This window comes from Thrips palmi, unplaced genomic scaffold, assembly GCF_012932325.1.
Source record: "Thrips palmi isolate BJ-2018 unplaced genomic scaffold, TpBJ-2018v1 HiC_scaffold_12, whole genome shotgun sequence".
NCBI classification, from domain to species: Eukaryota; Metazoa; Arthropoda; class Insecta; order Thysanoptera; family Thripidae; genus Thrips; species Thrips palmi.
Window position 1 is genome coordinate 3,260,328 of NW_023144623.1, and position 12,987 is coordinate 3,273,314.

Consider the following 12,987-nt stretch of genomic DNA (forward strand, 5'->3'; position numbering starts at 1 on the left):
GCGTTGACCAATGTCCTACGCACTTGGAAATGCTAATCAATGTTAGGCCAAGCGTAGGATGATGTCGAAAAATGTTCATTCGCGATGAAACATTCCTTACTTTTGTTCGGAAAATGGACAGACGAATAAAGTTCGGAACCTTCGTACACAAGTAAAACAAAGGCATAAAAATAACACTCTTTAGGGCATCCTCTTTTACGCCCTTCAAGGGCGTAAATCGTTTTATGACCTTGGGAAGGGTGTAAATGGTATAGGACTTAAGAAGGGACTACACTGAAAATGGTTTTTTTTTTAGGATTAATCCAGAAATTTTCTTTTTTTTTTGCCGTAAGCCGGGACAATACTATGAGACAATTTCGGGGTAATATGAGACGGAGTTTGGTCAACGTAAGATTCGCTCTAAGCGTTCCCGCCTATTTTTTCCAAAAATAAATTCCCAAATATTGGCTTTCCAAAATACATTTTCCCAAGGCACTCCTTCCCAAAATTAAAGTACCGTAGTTGTGGGTAATATAGACCACTTTTCGACGTCATTTTAGAATTACTGAAAACTGAAAGGTGCTGCAGTCTTGCCAATTATAATATATTATCTACCATCCTTCCCGCGTGTTTTGGCCCAAACGGCATGTTATTAGCCTGCTTATTTGCAGAGTAACAGCTGTGCAAAGAGTGGTCCGTATTACCGCCTAGTGTGGGGTAATATGGACCGCCCCTGGAATTTTTCAGCTACGAAGGGTGATTCGGGTTTCCAATTGGCTTCAAAAACTTAAAAACGTTTTTTTTTAGAGTGTTGGTAATGAGTGCCTCACTTGAATCTCGCGATAGGAGCTCCTGTGCCATCAAAATAGAGATTTTTGATAAAAGTGAAACATTGTGGAATCTGACATTAAAACGGCTCCTGTGCCGTATCTATTAAAAACCGTGAAACGCAATCAATCTAAACAAGTTTAAATTTCGATTTCGAAGACAATACACTTAAAACTTTTCACAGTATCTGCTATTCAACGTGGTCCAAATTACCCTGTAACGTTACAATTTTTTACTTTTTACCTCATAAGTCATCAACAAGTCGATTCTGAGATGCAAGTTTCGACAGACGTAGTCTCAAAACATGAGGGAACAAGAACAAATACCAGAAACGGCAGCATTATTCATAGTTGATGCTCCACAAACTGAAGTTTATCATTAAAAGTCCAAAAACGCCAAAAAATAAGTTTCTTAAAATTTGCTAAATCGAGCTGATATCTCACTGTAAGTCTTGAAGCACCGGCTCATTCACAGAAAATCTATCGGCGTGACTTCGTGCCGCTGCAGGGGCGTGAATTAAGTGCCACGCCATTAAACGGCGTGACAGAAAAGTTACGCCATAAATCGGCGTGACCCAAAAATTCACGCCAATTTTTGGCGTGAATTTCTTGTCATGCCGCTTTTTGGCGTGACTTGTCTCATAAAGCGCGTTGTCATTGACGCCAAATGAGGGCGTGACTCACATGTCACGCCGTTTTTCGGCGTGAATTTCGTGTCACGCCAATTTTTGGCGTGAATTTTTGTCATGCCATAATTTGGCCATGTGTCCGACCATTACGTTTTCAGTGTTGGCATTATTTGAGCCACGGTGCATGCAAGTTCGGTTGTTAGTGCCAGAAACGGTTTTCGAGTCCTCCGCTAGGCGGCAGCACCGATCGCAGAGAAGAATGTCGGGGCTGGTTCACATTCCCACTGTGGTCCAAATTTCCCGCTTTTACGGTCCCAATCCTATATTTTCCAATCCATTGTTACCAATTTTAGTTCCCCAAAAGTTACTCCCAAAAGTTTTCCCAAAATCTTTTCTTATGTGCCCATGAACTCCAGAAGGGAACAGGCGGAGGTCATAACATTTGACCGAAAAAGAGGTGGTGAGGAGCCTCCGGAAGAACAGTGTGAATGATGGTTTTGATGAGTACCAAATTCTGGGCGAGGTAATTCTCACTCAATCACCCAAATCTGGGAGAAGATTTTTTAATCATCTAACTTCGGTTATCAAAGGTTTATCCTTCTTTAAGCGACAAAGGCGTATCTGCTACCTAGAAGCTAATGTTTGGCGAGGAGACCTGCACGCGAATTCAGGCGATACAAAAATCCTCGCCATCATGGGAAACAAGTATCCTCATTCAAAGGTGTAGTCCTGATTATGACTTGCTTGTTTAAGACAAGCCTGACGTGCATGTAGCTGAGTACCTGCGCACTCCAGACGCCACTCAACACTGAAAGCTGCACCGATCACGCAGTTTAAAAAGACTATCTTGGAAAAATACATTTTTGGGAAAATCAATGATTTGGGAAAAATTTATTTGGGAATTCTACATTGGGAGAAAAAGTTTTAGGAACATTCTCCATTGGAAAATGCGTTTGGGAAAAATGACCGCTAACCGCTTTTTTGCAATTAAAAAAATGGTCAAAATTCGTCAAAATTGCTTAGAATTGAACAAACAATGACCAATATTGTAATATTAAAAAATCAAAATCCAAAGGCCCGGCTTAGACCCTGTGGGGAACAACCGATGGAACATTGGTAAAAATTTTAGCCACGTAGATAAAAAATTATGATGCAAGGAACTTTTTCAACGAAAACACGAGACAACGTAACACTTTGCGTGGGTCTACGCGACGCCGCATTCCTTCCATCGGCTCTTAAAGATTCTCAATAGTTTTTTTGAGGAGAAACCTTAGTTGTACCGGCTAGACAAATGTCTTAACAAGGTGTTTTCATGGAAACGTCCACCGAAAGCGGCCATTTTTAGGCACGAAGTAGCCTTATAGTATACCCAGGACTCAGCCGGCTCGAGATTTGATTTGTGTGGCCCTTTATGCATTTCGGAAGTTTTCTATACGATTTTAATGAGATTTTGCAGACTAGTAGAACTTTGAACGCTGATTCTAATGTTGAAATCTGGTCAAAAATTTGGTGGCCAATTTTGAGAAATTTGCTGTCAAAATCGCCGTTTCCATGGCAAAACTCGACTCGTCAAAGGAAAAAAAAGGGAGTGGGGGGAGCCGAGCCGGGGCGGACCAATAGCGGAGCTTCTTTTTGGGTCTGTACAGCTTACTCCAAAAGCTGAAAAAGCAACGTTCGAAATGAAAAATTTCTTTGACTGCAGGTAGACAAGATGCAACAATAGAATTGGTGCCGGTTCGAACGCAGTTTTTCGGGTAGAACTATCCAATAATACTTCTTGATTGGAGTGTTTTTGGACATGCGCAGTGTTGTTGTTGTGATTCAGTTAGCACTAGGACCACTTCGCTCCACCTCGCGACTTGCAGTGCTCATGTTCCTCGAACAAGACTCACCCGCGTTTCGAAACCATCCCTCCCGAGTTTATGAAGTTTGTCAAACCAACCGTCGTGGTGTTGATACGTTGTAAGGGAGAACTATTACACAGAATTGAAGAAAACATGACTAGAGAACCATAGCCTTTTGAAACAAGCCAAACAATTCAACGTCCACAACAATGGAGGGGCAGTTTTAATGCGTTACTGCTGGCGCTTTCAGCTTCGCGATTTTCGCAAGGGCGCAGACGCCGAGAAAATAGTTGCCAACCCGAGAAAATTAATTTACTGACTTCTTTCTGCTAAGAACATTTTAATCATGATGGACTTCAAAGATGTTCCATTGTCAGAACACTGCGGAATACATTAGCATTGGAATTTTTTGAATTTACCAGCATTTTGATTTCTATTTATTGTCAAGTTTAAATTTCGACGGATGGCACATCGACCACATTGGTACCACTGCCATTGGTAGTCCCCTGAGCCACAACTTCACAACACCACTTCTTTTCTTTCTCCACACTCTTACACAATAATCAAATTGACTTCGTGACTCCTAGGATTTCTTGAAATCGTATTTTTTCAGTATAGTATAGTGCCCGCTTAAAAGCAAAATTTTAATGTCCTGCCAAAGGCGGCGTGCAAATATTACGTCACCCGTTTAGGGGGGGGAGGGGATCTAACGGAAAGTGATGGTAGATGATGTGAGGAGGGGAGGGGGGTTGAGCAGAGATGACGTAGTTTTCTGCTGAGAGCCGCGTGGCGTCGGCTTCGCGTAGACGACGACGACGCTGCGGCCACCCGACCGGCCAAGCCAAGTTCTTATTCTGATTCAATTTTGACCTTTTTTTGCTTCGATTTTAGTGCCATAACTATGATTTTTTCTTACTAGTCTTTAGAAATGAAGACTTTTTGTATTAAACTTTGAGATATTGCTAATGTTTTTGCACCTACGGTGTGACTCGCTTGCGAAAACTCAAAAAATAAGAAAACTACGTCATCATAGGGGGAGGGGAGGGGGTTGCGTCAGGGATGACGCTGAGTGATGGTGGGGGGAGGGGGTCAAAAAGTGGCCTAAAACAGGTGACGTAATATTTGCACGCCGCCAAAGGCATTAACGATTCACGCCGCGTTCAGGGGCGTAAATCGTTTACGCCCTGAAAGGGCATAATTTTACCCTGAAAGGGCATAATTTTAAACGCAGCGTGGCAATAATACTTCTGTGCTACAAGACAAGCGGCGTGTCTCCTGCCTTATAAAAACTATTGGCACTCTGGAGAAGCTTATGTAGCGTGGAAAAGTTTTTCCGGCGTGTACATAGTAATAAAAATGACTCTTTGTTGCTCGCTGTGTCTTCAAGAGGCTAAATATTTTTTACACGCTGGAAAACCTTTTCCAGCGTGCATATCACTACAAATCCAAAGGTCAGACTTCTCGCCACTTTAGGGGCGACACTCTAAATGTTCTACAGGGAAGATTCTCCATATTATGGTGAACATGTTCCATATTATGGTAGTGCAGCTGACCTCGTAACACACCATTGAGAATTCACTGTACCTTATAGATATTTTGAAGAATTTTGTTGGAGAAAATCTCCACCAGAATATGTTGGTGCAGCCTTTCGCCGTAAGACATTTACAGTGGAGATGATATATAAACGCAGCGTATCAATAATGACTTCGTTTGGGTATAGGGAAAACTCGCGCTGCTCGCTGGGGGCTCCGCCCCCAGACCCCCGCATGTGTGGACCGCGTGCCGGAGTATTTACTAAGTCCGTGGTGACCAAAGGCAAATTTTCTAAGGAAGTAAATGTCCTGCTTCTTTGAAAGCTCTATTTAACCGCTTTTGACCATATAATAAGGCTAATTTTACTGCCCAAATACATAGCTTGTATTGCATTGGCTACTGTGGCAGTCAATGGGTGCATACAAGGTCCGGAAAATATTGAAGACTGCTTTGACAAGGATAGAGGTGAAAGGAAAAAAACCTTAGGTCTCTACGACCACTCCTTGACCCCAAACATTTCTTTGAGTGAGTAAGTGAGTGAGTCAGTCAGTCAGTCGGATTGGGGCTTTATAGATTCTTGATGATGATTGCCCAATTGCCGGTGGCGGGGTCCCGATTACGGCACAGTTTCGGAAATTCTCGACCAGACCAACCGATGGGGCGAATAAAAATTTTTAGTCATTCGGTCCCCTTTTTAGAAGATTGAGTAGGTTTGCTCGGAAACAGTGGGAAATTTTCAACTTTTGAGATGTTTCTCAAATAATCCATTAAATTTGGAATCGAATGAAAAAACCCGCAGGTCTCTACGACCACTCCTTGACCCCAAACATTTCTATGAGTGAGTGAGTGAGTCAGTGAGTCAGTCAGTCGGATTGGGGCTATAGGTTCTTGATATGAGTGAAGTCAGTCAGTCGATTTGGGGAGTGAGGGTTCGTCAATTGATGATTGCTTTTGAGGATGTTGCGGGTGACGGGGCCAATTGTGGCAACAGTACGAATTTTGCCACCGCCGAAAGGGCATTAAAATTTTAGTGGGCGGTCGGGCGTATTTTTGAAGCTTGGGATTTGTTGAATTTAGCCTATTTAATTTTTACGATGTTGGCAGTACGATACCTATTGCGGCAACAGCGGAAATGTCTCGACCATACAACCATGGGCAGAAAATTTAGTCGGTGGTCCCCTTTTTCGAGATGAGTGGACTTTGTTAAATTTAGGCCTATTTATCGTTTTGTGTTTAGCCGGTGAAATTCCCGATTGCGGCAAAGTTTCAGCATGTCTCGCCCAGACCTACCGAAATCAAAGGTTTTTGTCGCCCTTTTGGAAGATTGAGTAGGTTTGCTGGGAATCTCGAATTTGTGCACTTTCCTTTATAGATAAATTAGTTCCTCGAAAACGTGAGAATTTTCACTGTTGGATTTTAGCTAATTTTAAAATTTTTGGGAAAATGGAAAAAAGTTGGTCCAGACCCTCCTTCAGACCTAACAGTGATGATGTATAAACGCAGTGATAAAGTCAGTCGATTGGGTAATAGGTTCTTGATAAGGGCACGATACACTGCAAGAAATAACCACAACAAAAGTACATAAATTTCTGGAAAATTTATCAGGATTTTATTGTACTTTTCAACTACAACACTTGTTGTACAAAGTAAAATGGAACCGGCATGACGAGTGCTGAGGAGTCCAGACCTCGTTGTGGTTTGTACAATCCTCGTTGTACTTCATGCAATCCCTGTTGTACTCTTGTTGTACAGTTTTTGCTGTACTTTTGCTGTACTATCCACGCTTTTTCTAGCGGTGTAGATGAAGTAGGGCAGGCTTGTGCAAAAAGTAAAAGACATTAACCAAATTTCTTGTCTTGAGCAAAGCCTTAACCAATCAACACTCTTGAAATCCACGATCTTATAATATCCTGCCCGCCATTACATCAGCAGAAAGGAAAGTTAAATTTAGTGTACCCAGGGAAAAGCCCACGACTCATTCCTAACAATATATATTAACTGACCCACCTCAATTCAGAGGCTGCGGCCACGGCCTCTGCACCCACCTGTTGGTGCCACTCTGTGCCCGTCCCCTGATGGTCCTGGTGTCCTAAAGCATCAGTTGACGCAGCACAGTTCACGGTTCACGAGCTCGTCAATGTTTATATTAACTTTCTGAGAACGGGCATGAATCGGATTGATGGACAGATAGGCCATTCTACGGAGATGTGACTACGCAGTCGCGGGACCTAATCTTTGCAAACCACTTTGCGGGCTTCACAGGTGTTATTCAGCGGCATGTTGCAACAGAGGGCAGAACAATGGCGCAAATTTGACACCTCCGACATCTCCTGAGGGAACCATCTTACTTGCACTCTGACCCGCACCCCTGTGAAATGCTATGATGTCAGAGGATTCGCTGGTTAAATGCAGGACGTCTTCATGCTCAGCGCCCTGGAGAACTTAGCATAACGGTGACCCAGGGTAAAATATTCTGGCCGAGGGTCATCCTACTGGAAGTTAACCTGGGTCAGAAGTCAAAACGGTTTCCATTTTCGTCGTAAGCATCCCCGAAAAACTATGAAATATGGTGTTCAAAGCCAAACCATCGAAAAGTCCATTCTTTTTCTGGCGTATTTAAGTATTTTTTGTTAAATACTGTTGATAGAAGATAACTTGTAATTTTATGTATCTGGTGTGAAAAGAATTTTATGTATCTGGTGTAAAAAGAATTACTTCAACTTAACCTCCCCTTCATTTTAACAACTTAAATGAAAAAAAGAGTTAAGTCCAAACATTACACCAGCGTAACAAACACTTTATGCTGACTATAGTTCCGCTTGACATTTCTCAAAATTTCACTGTTTTCTATTTTGACGAAAAGTAACAGTAATCCTCTTCGGAGTGACCTGACACCACTGAAAATCTACCGGCGTGACTTCGTGCCGCTGCAGGGGCGTGAATTAAGTGTCACGCAGAAAAACGGCATGACAAAAAAGTCATGCCGAAAATCGGCGTGACTTAGAATTCACGCCAAGTTTTAGCGTGAATTTCCAGTCTCGCCGGTTTTTGGCATGACTATTCTCATAAAACGCGTTCTTGTGCACCATTCCTTACAGTGCATTCCTGCCAGATGACGGTGTGACGCACATGTCATGCCGTTTTACGGCGTGAATTTCCTGTCACGCCAATTTTTGGCGTGACTTTTTGTCGCGCCACAATTTGGCCACGTGTCCGACCATTCTATTTGCAGTGACTTCTGTTGTTTATCTCAAAATTAAACTTGCTTCTTGAACTTGTTATCATCTGTAACATTCATTTGTTTAGTTTCAGTGTCCCAAGTCAACAGTTTTTTGTTGCTCCTGTAAAATGGCCTTAATGGAGTAGAGTAACCCCCCTCTTCCACTTCCTGGATGATATTATTGAGCGCCTTGTTACTTCTTTCCTGCTTATAAGTCAAGTTACAGCAAAATATTTTGTGCATAAATGGCCTCCCCAATCAGAGCTTCATTGCGGCAGTAAAATCAACACGAGAGTTAACAGTCAGTCCATCAGGCGCGTAATAGAGTACTCCAAGGAAGCTCTGGCCCGGAAGAAGAAGAACAAAAACGGAAGTAAGAAATTGCAGTTTCTATGAGAAATATACGCTGCGCATGAGGGTCCGCAGCGTATATTTCTCATAGAAACTGCAATTTCTTACTTCCGTTTTTGTTCTTCTTCTTCCGGGCCAGAGCTTCTTTGGAGTACTCTATTAAAGGCGGTCCCCGAAGGGCACCAAAATTTCGGCTTTTACGCGGATTGTTTCTTAGTATTGATGCGTAGACGTTGTTAATTTAATTAGTGAAACTTTTAAAATATGAGTACTGTGTAATTGAGGTAATATTTACCGTATCGTAAGCCAGGGTAATACGAGACAATTTCGGGACAATATGAGACGGAGTTTGGTTCACGTAAGATTCACTCTTAGCCCGCTATTCGGCCACAAAGAGAGCCACTGCTGTAAAAAAATAATTACTCAAGATGATGCCATTTGTCGCCGTGAAGTTTGACAGGGATGAGTCATCAAATGCCACGAGCATTATAATTCTAACGATAAACATGATGCGTCTCATATTACCCCGGCTTACGGTATGCCAACCCCAGGCGACTCCAATGGCAGCACCCGGACCCTAGAGCGGTGCGGCTTCCCGTACTGCCACCTTCACAGAAGGCGCATAGCTACCTCTTTGGGACGTCCAGATTAAGCATTAAATCGTGTTTTTGAGCTCGCAAACAATTTTAACCATTCAAAAGAACAAGTCACTTGCAGGTCATGCCGGATTTAATGTCTTCATAGAAACACAACTTTTTTAATTTCGTCCCGTATTTTGATGCGCCGAGCCGGGAAGGTTGGTATCAACTGCAGGAAAACGACTCCATGAGACAGGTGAACTCTGCTGGGTATCCAGCAGCCACCGTGGCGAAGTGGTAGAGAGCTTGCCTCCCGAAGCGGAGGTCCCGGGTTCGATCCCGGGCGGAAAGTGGGGTGATAGAATCTGGATATAAAGTGTCCCCCAATGTTTATTTACCTTCTGATCGGGAGTGCGGGAAATTTGGTTTTCTGCTGAGGGAAATTTCTCGTGGTATGTTTCCTGTATCGGAAGCCGCGTCTGACGTCACAGAAATTTAAGGAACAGAGGCAAAGCATTGAGTCGCCTGGGGTTGCGGTATGCAACCCGTAACGCATCACCCATGTCTTTACGATAGGCTACCTGAGAAAATCAGGAACCGCTCATGTCATGCATAGTTTTCGTACCTTTACTTACTTCTACACAGCAAAAACTCTACGAAGAAAATGAAGGCATTGTAAAATCTACGAAGAAATGCTTCGTATTTTGAAGCAAAATCCTTCGTAATACGAAGCATTTCTCCATAATACGAAGCAATTCTACAACGCCTTCATTTTCTTTGTAGTTATGAAGTAAATGCTTCGTACACTGAGAATGAATTGGCCACCACAATCACCCTTTAAATGGGCGATGTAACTTCGTTGCCCAAATTTTGGTGACGAAAAATTCACCACCCGAAATTTGGTAACAGGCGTTTGGTCGCCCAAATTTGGGTAACGCCGTCGGCGACGCCGTGAGGTTCCCGATGACGTCCTTCCGGGGCCACCACGATGACCGGAGGCCTCAACGCCCCATTAGGTCATCGTGGTGGCCCCGGAAGTACGTCATCGGGGACCTCACGGCGTCGCCGACGACGTTACCCAAATTTTGGTGACGATTTTGTGACTGCCCAAAATTTGGTCACCGCGGGCTCGTCACCCAAATTTGGGCAACGGTGCGTGCGTTACCCAAAGAAAGGGCGATGGTGGTGATTCTTTCATTCTTAGTGTAGGCTTTTAAGAGTGTATTGCAAACTCAATTAAAACTCGTTCAGAGCAAATTGCGTCCGACTCCATCGCGGAAGCCCAGCGTCAGGGCTTTCGAGGAGCGGTGCAGATAAGGTGGAGAGCCAAGTCCAGAACACTCGACATCCCCTTAAAAGGCAGCTGCCAAAGGTCCGGGCCACAGTCTCACCTGCCGAGCCGCGTCAAAGTTCAGTCATGGCCGCCAAGTACACCGTGTTCGCCCTGGCCCTTGCTGCCTGTCTCGCCGTAAGTTTGGCACCGTGAAACCACACTGGAAATTGGATGGAAAGACTTCGTGCCAAAATACGGCGAGACTTTAAAGTCTCGCCAAGTTCTGGTCAGACCTGAAAGTCTCGCCAAAATTTGGTCAGACAAAAAAGTCTTATCACAAAATGGTCAGACACAAAAGTCTGACCGCAAAATGCCGAGACTTTAGTGTCTGTCCACGGCCTATAGGCCGTAATTGTCCGGCGCATTACGACCCTTGGGTGGCGGTCAGACACAAAAGTCTCGCCATTTTGTGGTCAGACTTTTGTGTCTGACCATTTTGTGGCAAGACTTTTTTGTCTGACCAAATTTTGGCGAGACTTTCAGGTCTGACCATAACTTGGCAAGACTTTATGTCTCGCCTCTGGAGTGGCGAGAAGTCTGACCTTTGGACTAGTGCAAGTTTAGGGAACTCTGCTCTTCCAAGTGAAAGAGTTGCTCCGCACCAAGAAGTCAGACTTCTAAAGTCAGAATTTAAAAGAAAAACGATATTTTTGGTAACATTTGAATTATGATCAGGTGCACGGTAGAATCGGTTCCTGGTTTTGGCCAGGAAGTCTATGGAAGAGACAGGCGATTTCCAGGGTGCTCCTGCCTGGGGTAACGAAGAACCGATTTTACCGTGTGGTGGATGCTTTCGAAGCAACGAGACGATTTGGTTAAACCGTGGCTTCCAATAATTGACATCTCTGATTTGATCCGCAGATGGCCGCTGCCCTCTGCGACGAAAGGGCTATGGACAACCTCGAAAAGCAGATCGAGATCTGCGCCAGGAACGTTCCAGCCCAGATGTACTCAGACCCAACTTGGCAATGTGCCCGGTATGTCTCTGGGAAGCTGAACAAGAAGGGCACCAGATGCAGCATCAGCGAGGCTCCCAAGTTCCTGGAGAACTGCTTGTACGGCTACGGCAGCGAGGAGGAAATCACGCCTGCTGTGGACTGCCTCAAGAACGCCATCAGTGCCAAAATCTGCTGTTAAGGGGCAGTGAATGCTTGCCCGCAGCGAACAAAATACCTGGGAGTATTTGAAAAATTCGATGCAATAAATCTGCACTTACCCGGTTCAGTATTCAGGAAATCCTTCGTCCTTTCAATGAGTCCCATTTTAAGAAACGTGTTATTGAGAATAAGATAAAATGTTTAGAGGAGCCGAGAGGAGCTCGGGGGAGGGAGTCACCCAAATTTGAGTGGGATAGACCTTAGTGAACATCGCAGCAGCTTCGATTTTCAAATAACCACTGTACCTTCGACCTGCTGACGCAGCGTCACTACACTGTTATTCAGAGGTGCTCTGAAAGTTGCCGTCTTTTGACGCTTGCCTTAGATTTTGTAGCGCCTTGAGGCGCCTAAGGCGGTAAGTTTCAAAACACTTTTGGCAGCCCACTGGATTAAACAACGCTCGAGCTGTTCCCCAGGTCAAAGGTGTTTGGGGTCCAAGCACAGGCAAGCGTCAAAAGACGCCAACTTTCAGAGGCCCCCTGACAGTGAATGACAGTGTAGGCATGTGTTAGAAAAGCGCTAATTCGATGAATAACTCATCTTTCTACGCTCTTTAAGTTGTAGCTGAAGTTCCAAATAATCAAGAAGTTTTGCAGCTGACGGATTGAAACGATTCCAAGTAAAGAGTATGTCAACACAGAAGCCGTAAGAAATTATGAGCTGAATGTCATTGTAGGCATTGTGAGAGAAATATCGTTCACCATAATATGCAGGGAGCCTTGCACACGGTATTAGGTTTGCACATCGGGAAGAAACGTGCGACCAGACAAATTTTAGAAGTACAAGTTGATCAATGGCACGCAAAATTTCACAGTACGGAACACCTTCGCAGGAGTCTCGCGTGCCTGCTTAACAGATGTGCTACCGCTTGGACAATTAATCCTGCAAGAATCATCCACGTTAGTTTATGATCTTTGTGTCAACGCGGAACATTCATAGATGAACACTAATACGAAGAAGTCCAAGAATCCATTCATACAAAACCAAAATGCGAGAACCTTTCGCAAGTCATAGAGTGCGATGAGGATTAACCGTAGATAATATCAAAAGCTTCTGGACTGGACTAGTCATGCTCCATTGTACTTTGAGCAATACATGATCCAGGAAGCGGAAGAAGGGGGTAACTCCATTTTGACAATTTATCAGGAGAAATAAAACACCGTTATTAGGGAAAACTAGAACTAAATAAAAGAAATATTATAGCTGATAACAAGTTCAAGAAGCATAAGTTAAATTTTCATATGAACATCACGAGTGTCAGGTCACTGCGTAAACGATTTGTGTGACTTATCACTTTCCCCTGAAATGGAAACCGCAGTAAGTCCTCGAATGTCGATGTGAGGACTGACTTTATCGTTAAGCCGCAACGCTGCTTACTGCTGTCACGACAGGAAGTTAGATCCCCGTTTTAAGTGACAAGAGATGAATGACACTGCTTGAAATAAAGTGGAGCGGTGAAAAAATTAGACCACTGTGTGACGAGCACGCCGATTTAATCTGGGAAAGCTATCTGTGCTTGTTGCCATTGTCACACAA

General features: G+C 43.9%; 1 protein-coding gene across 1 annotated transcript; it reads left to right on the plus strand.

The window, feature by feature from the left end:
- Window positions 1-10,272: 10,272 nt before the first annotated feature.
- On the plus strand, window positions 10,273-11,521 carry LOC117639929. The gene is made up of 2 exons (XM_034376004.1): window positions 10,273-10,429; window positions 11,156-11,521. Exons 1-2 carry the CDS (start codon window positions 10,379-10,381, stop codon window positions 11,429-11,431), a joined length of 327 nt encoding a protein of 108 aa, XP_034231895.1. The 5' UTR covers window positions 10,273-10,378; the 3' UTR covers window positions 11,432-11,521.
- Window positions 11,522-12,987: the final 1,466 nt, after the last annotated feature.

Excerpts from the sequence above, each read along its gene's own strand:
- LOC117639929 (XM_034376004.1), top strand. The coding sequence starts at position 10,379 with ATGGCCGCCAAGTACACCGTGTTCGCCCTGGCCCTTGCTGCCTGTCTC. Across the intron at positions 10,430-11,155 it reads CCCTTGCTGCCTGTCTCGCC|ATGGCCGCTGCCCTCTGCGA; the intron begins GTAAGTTTGGCA and ends TTTGATCCGCAG.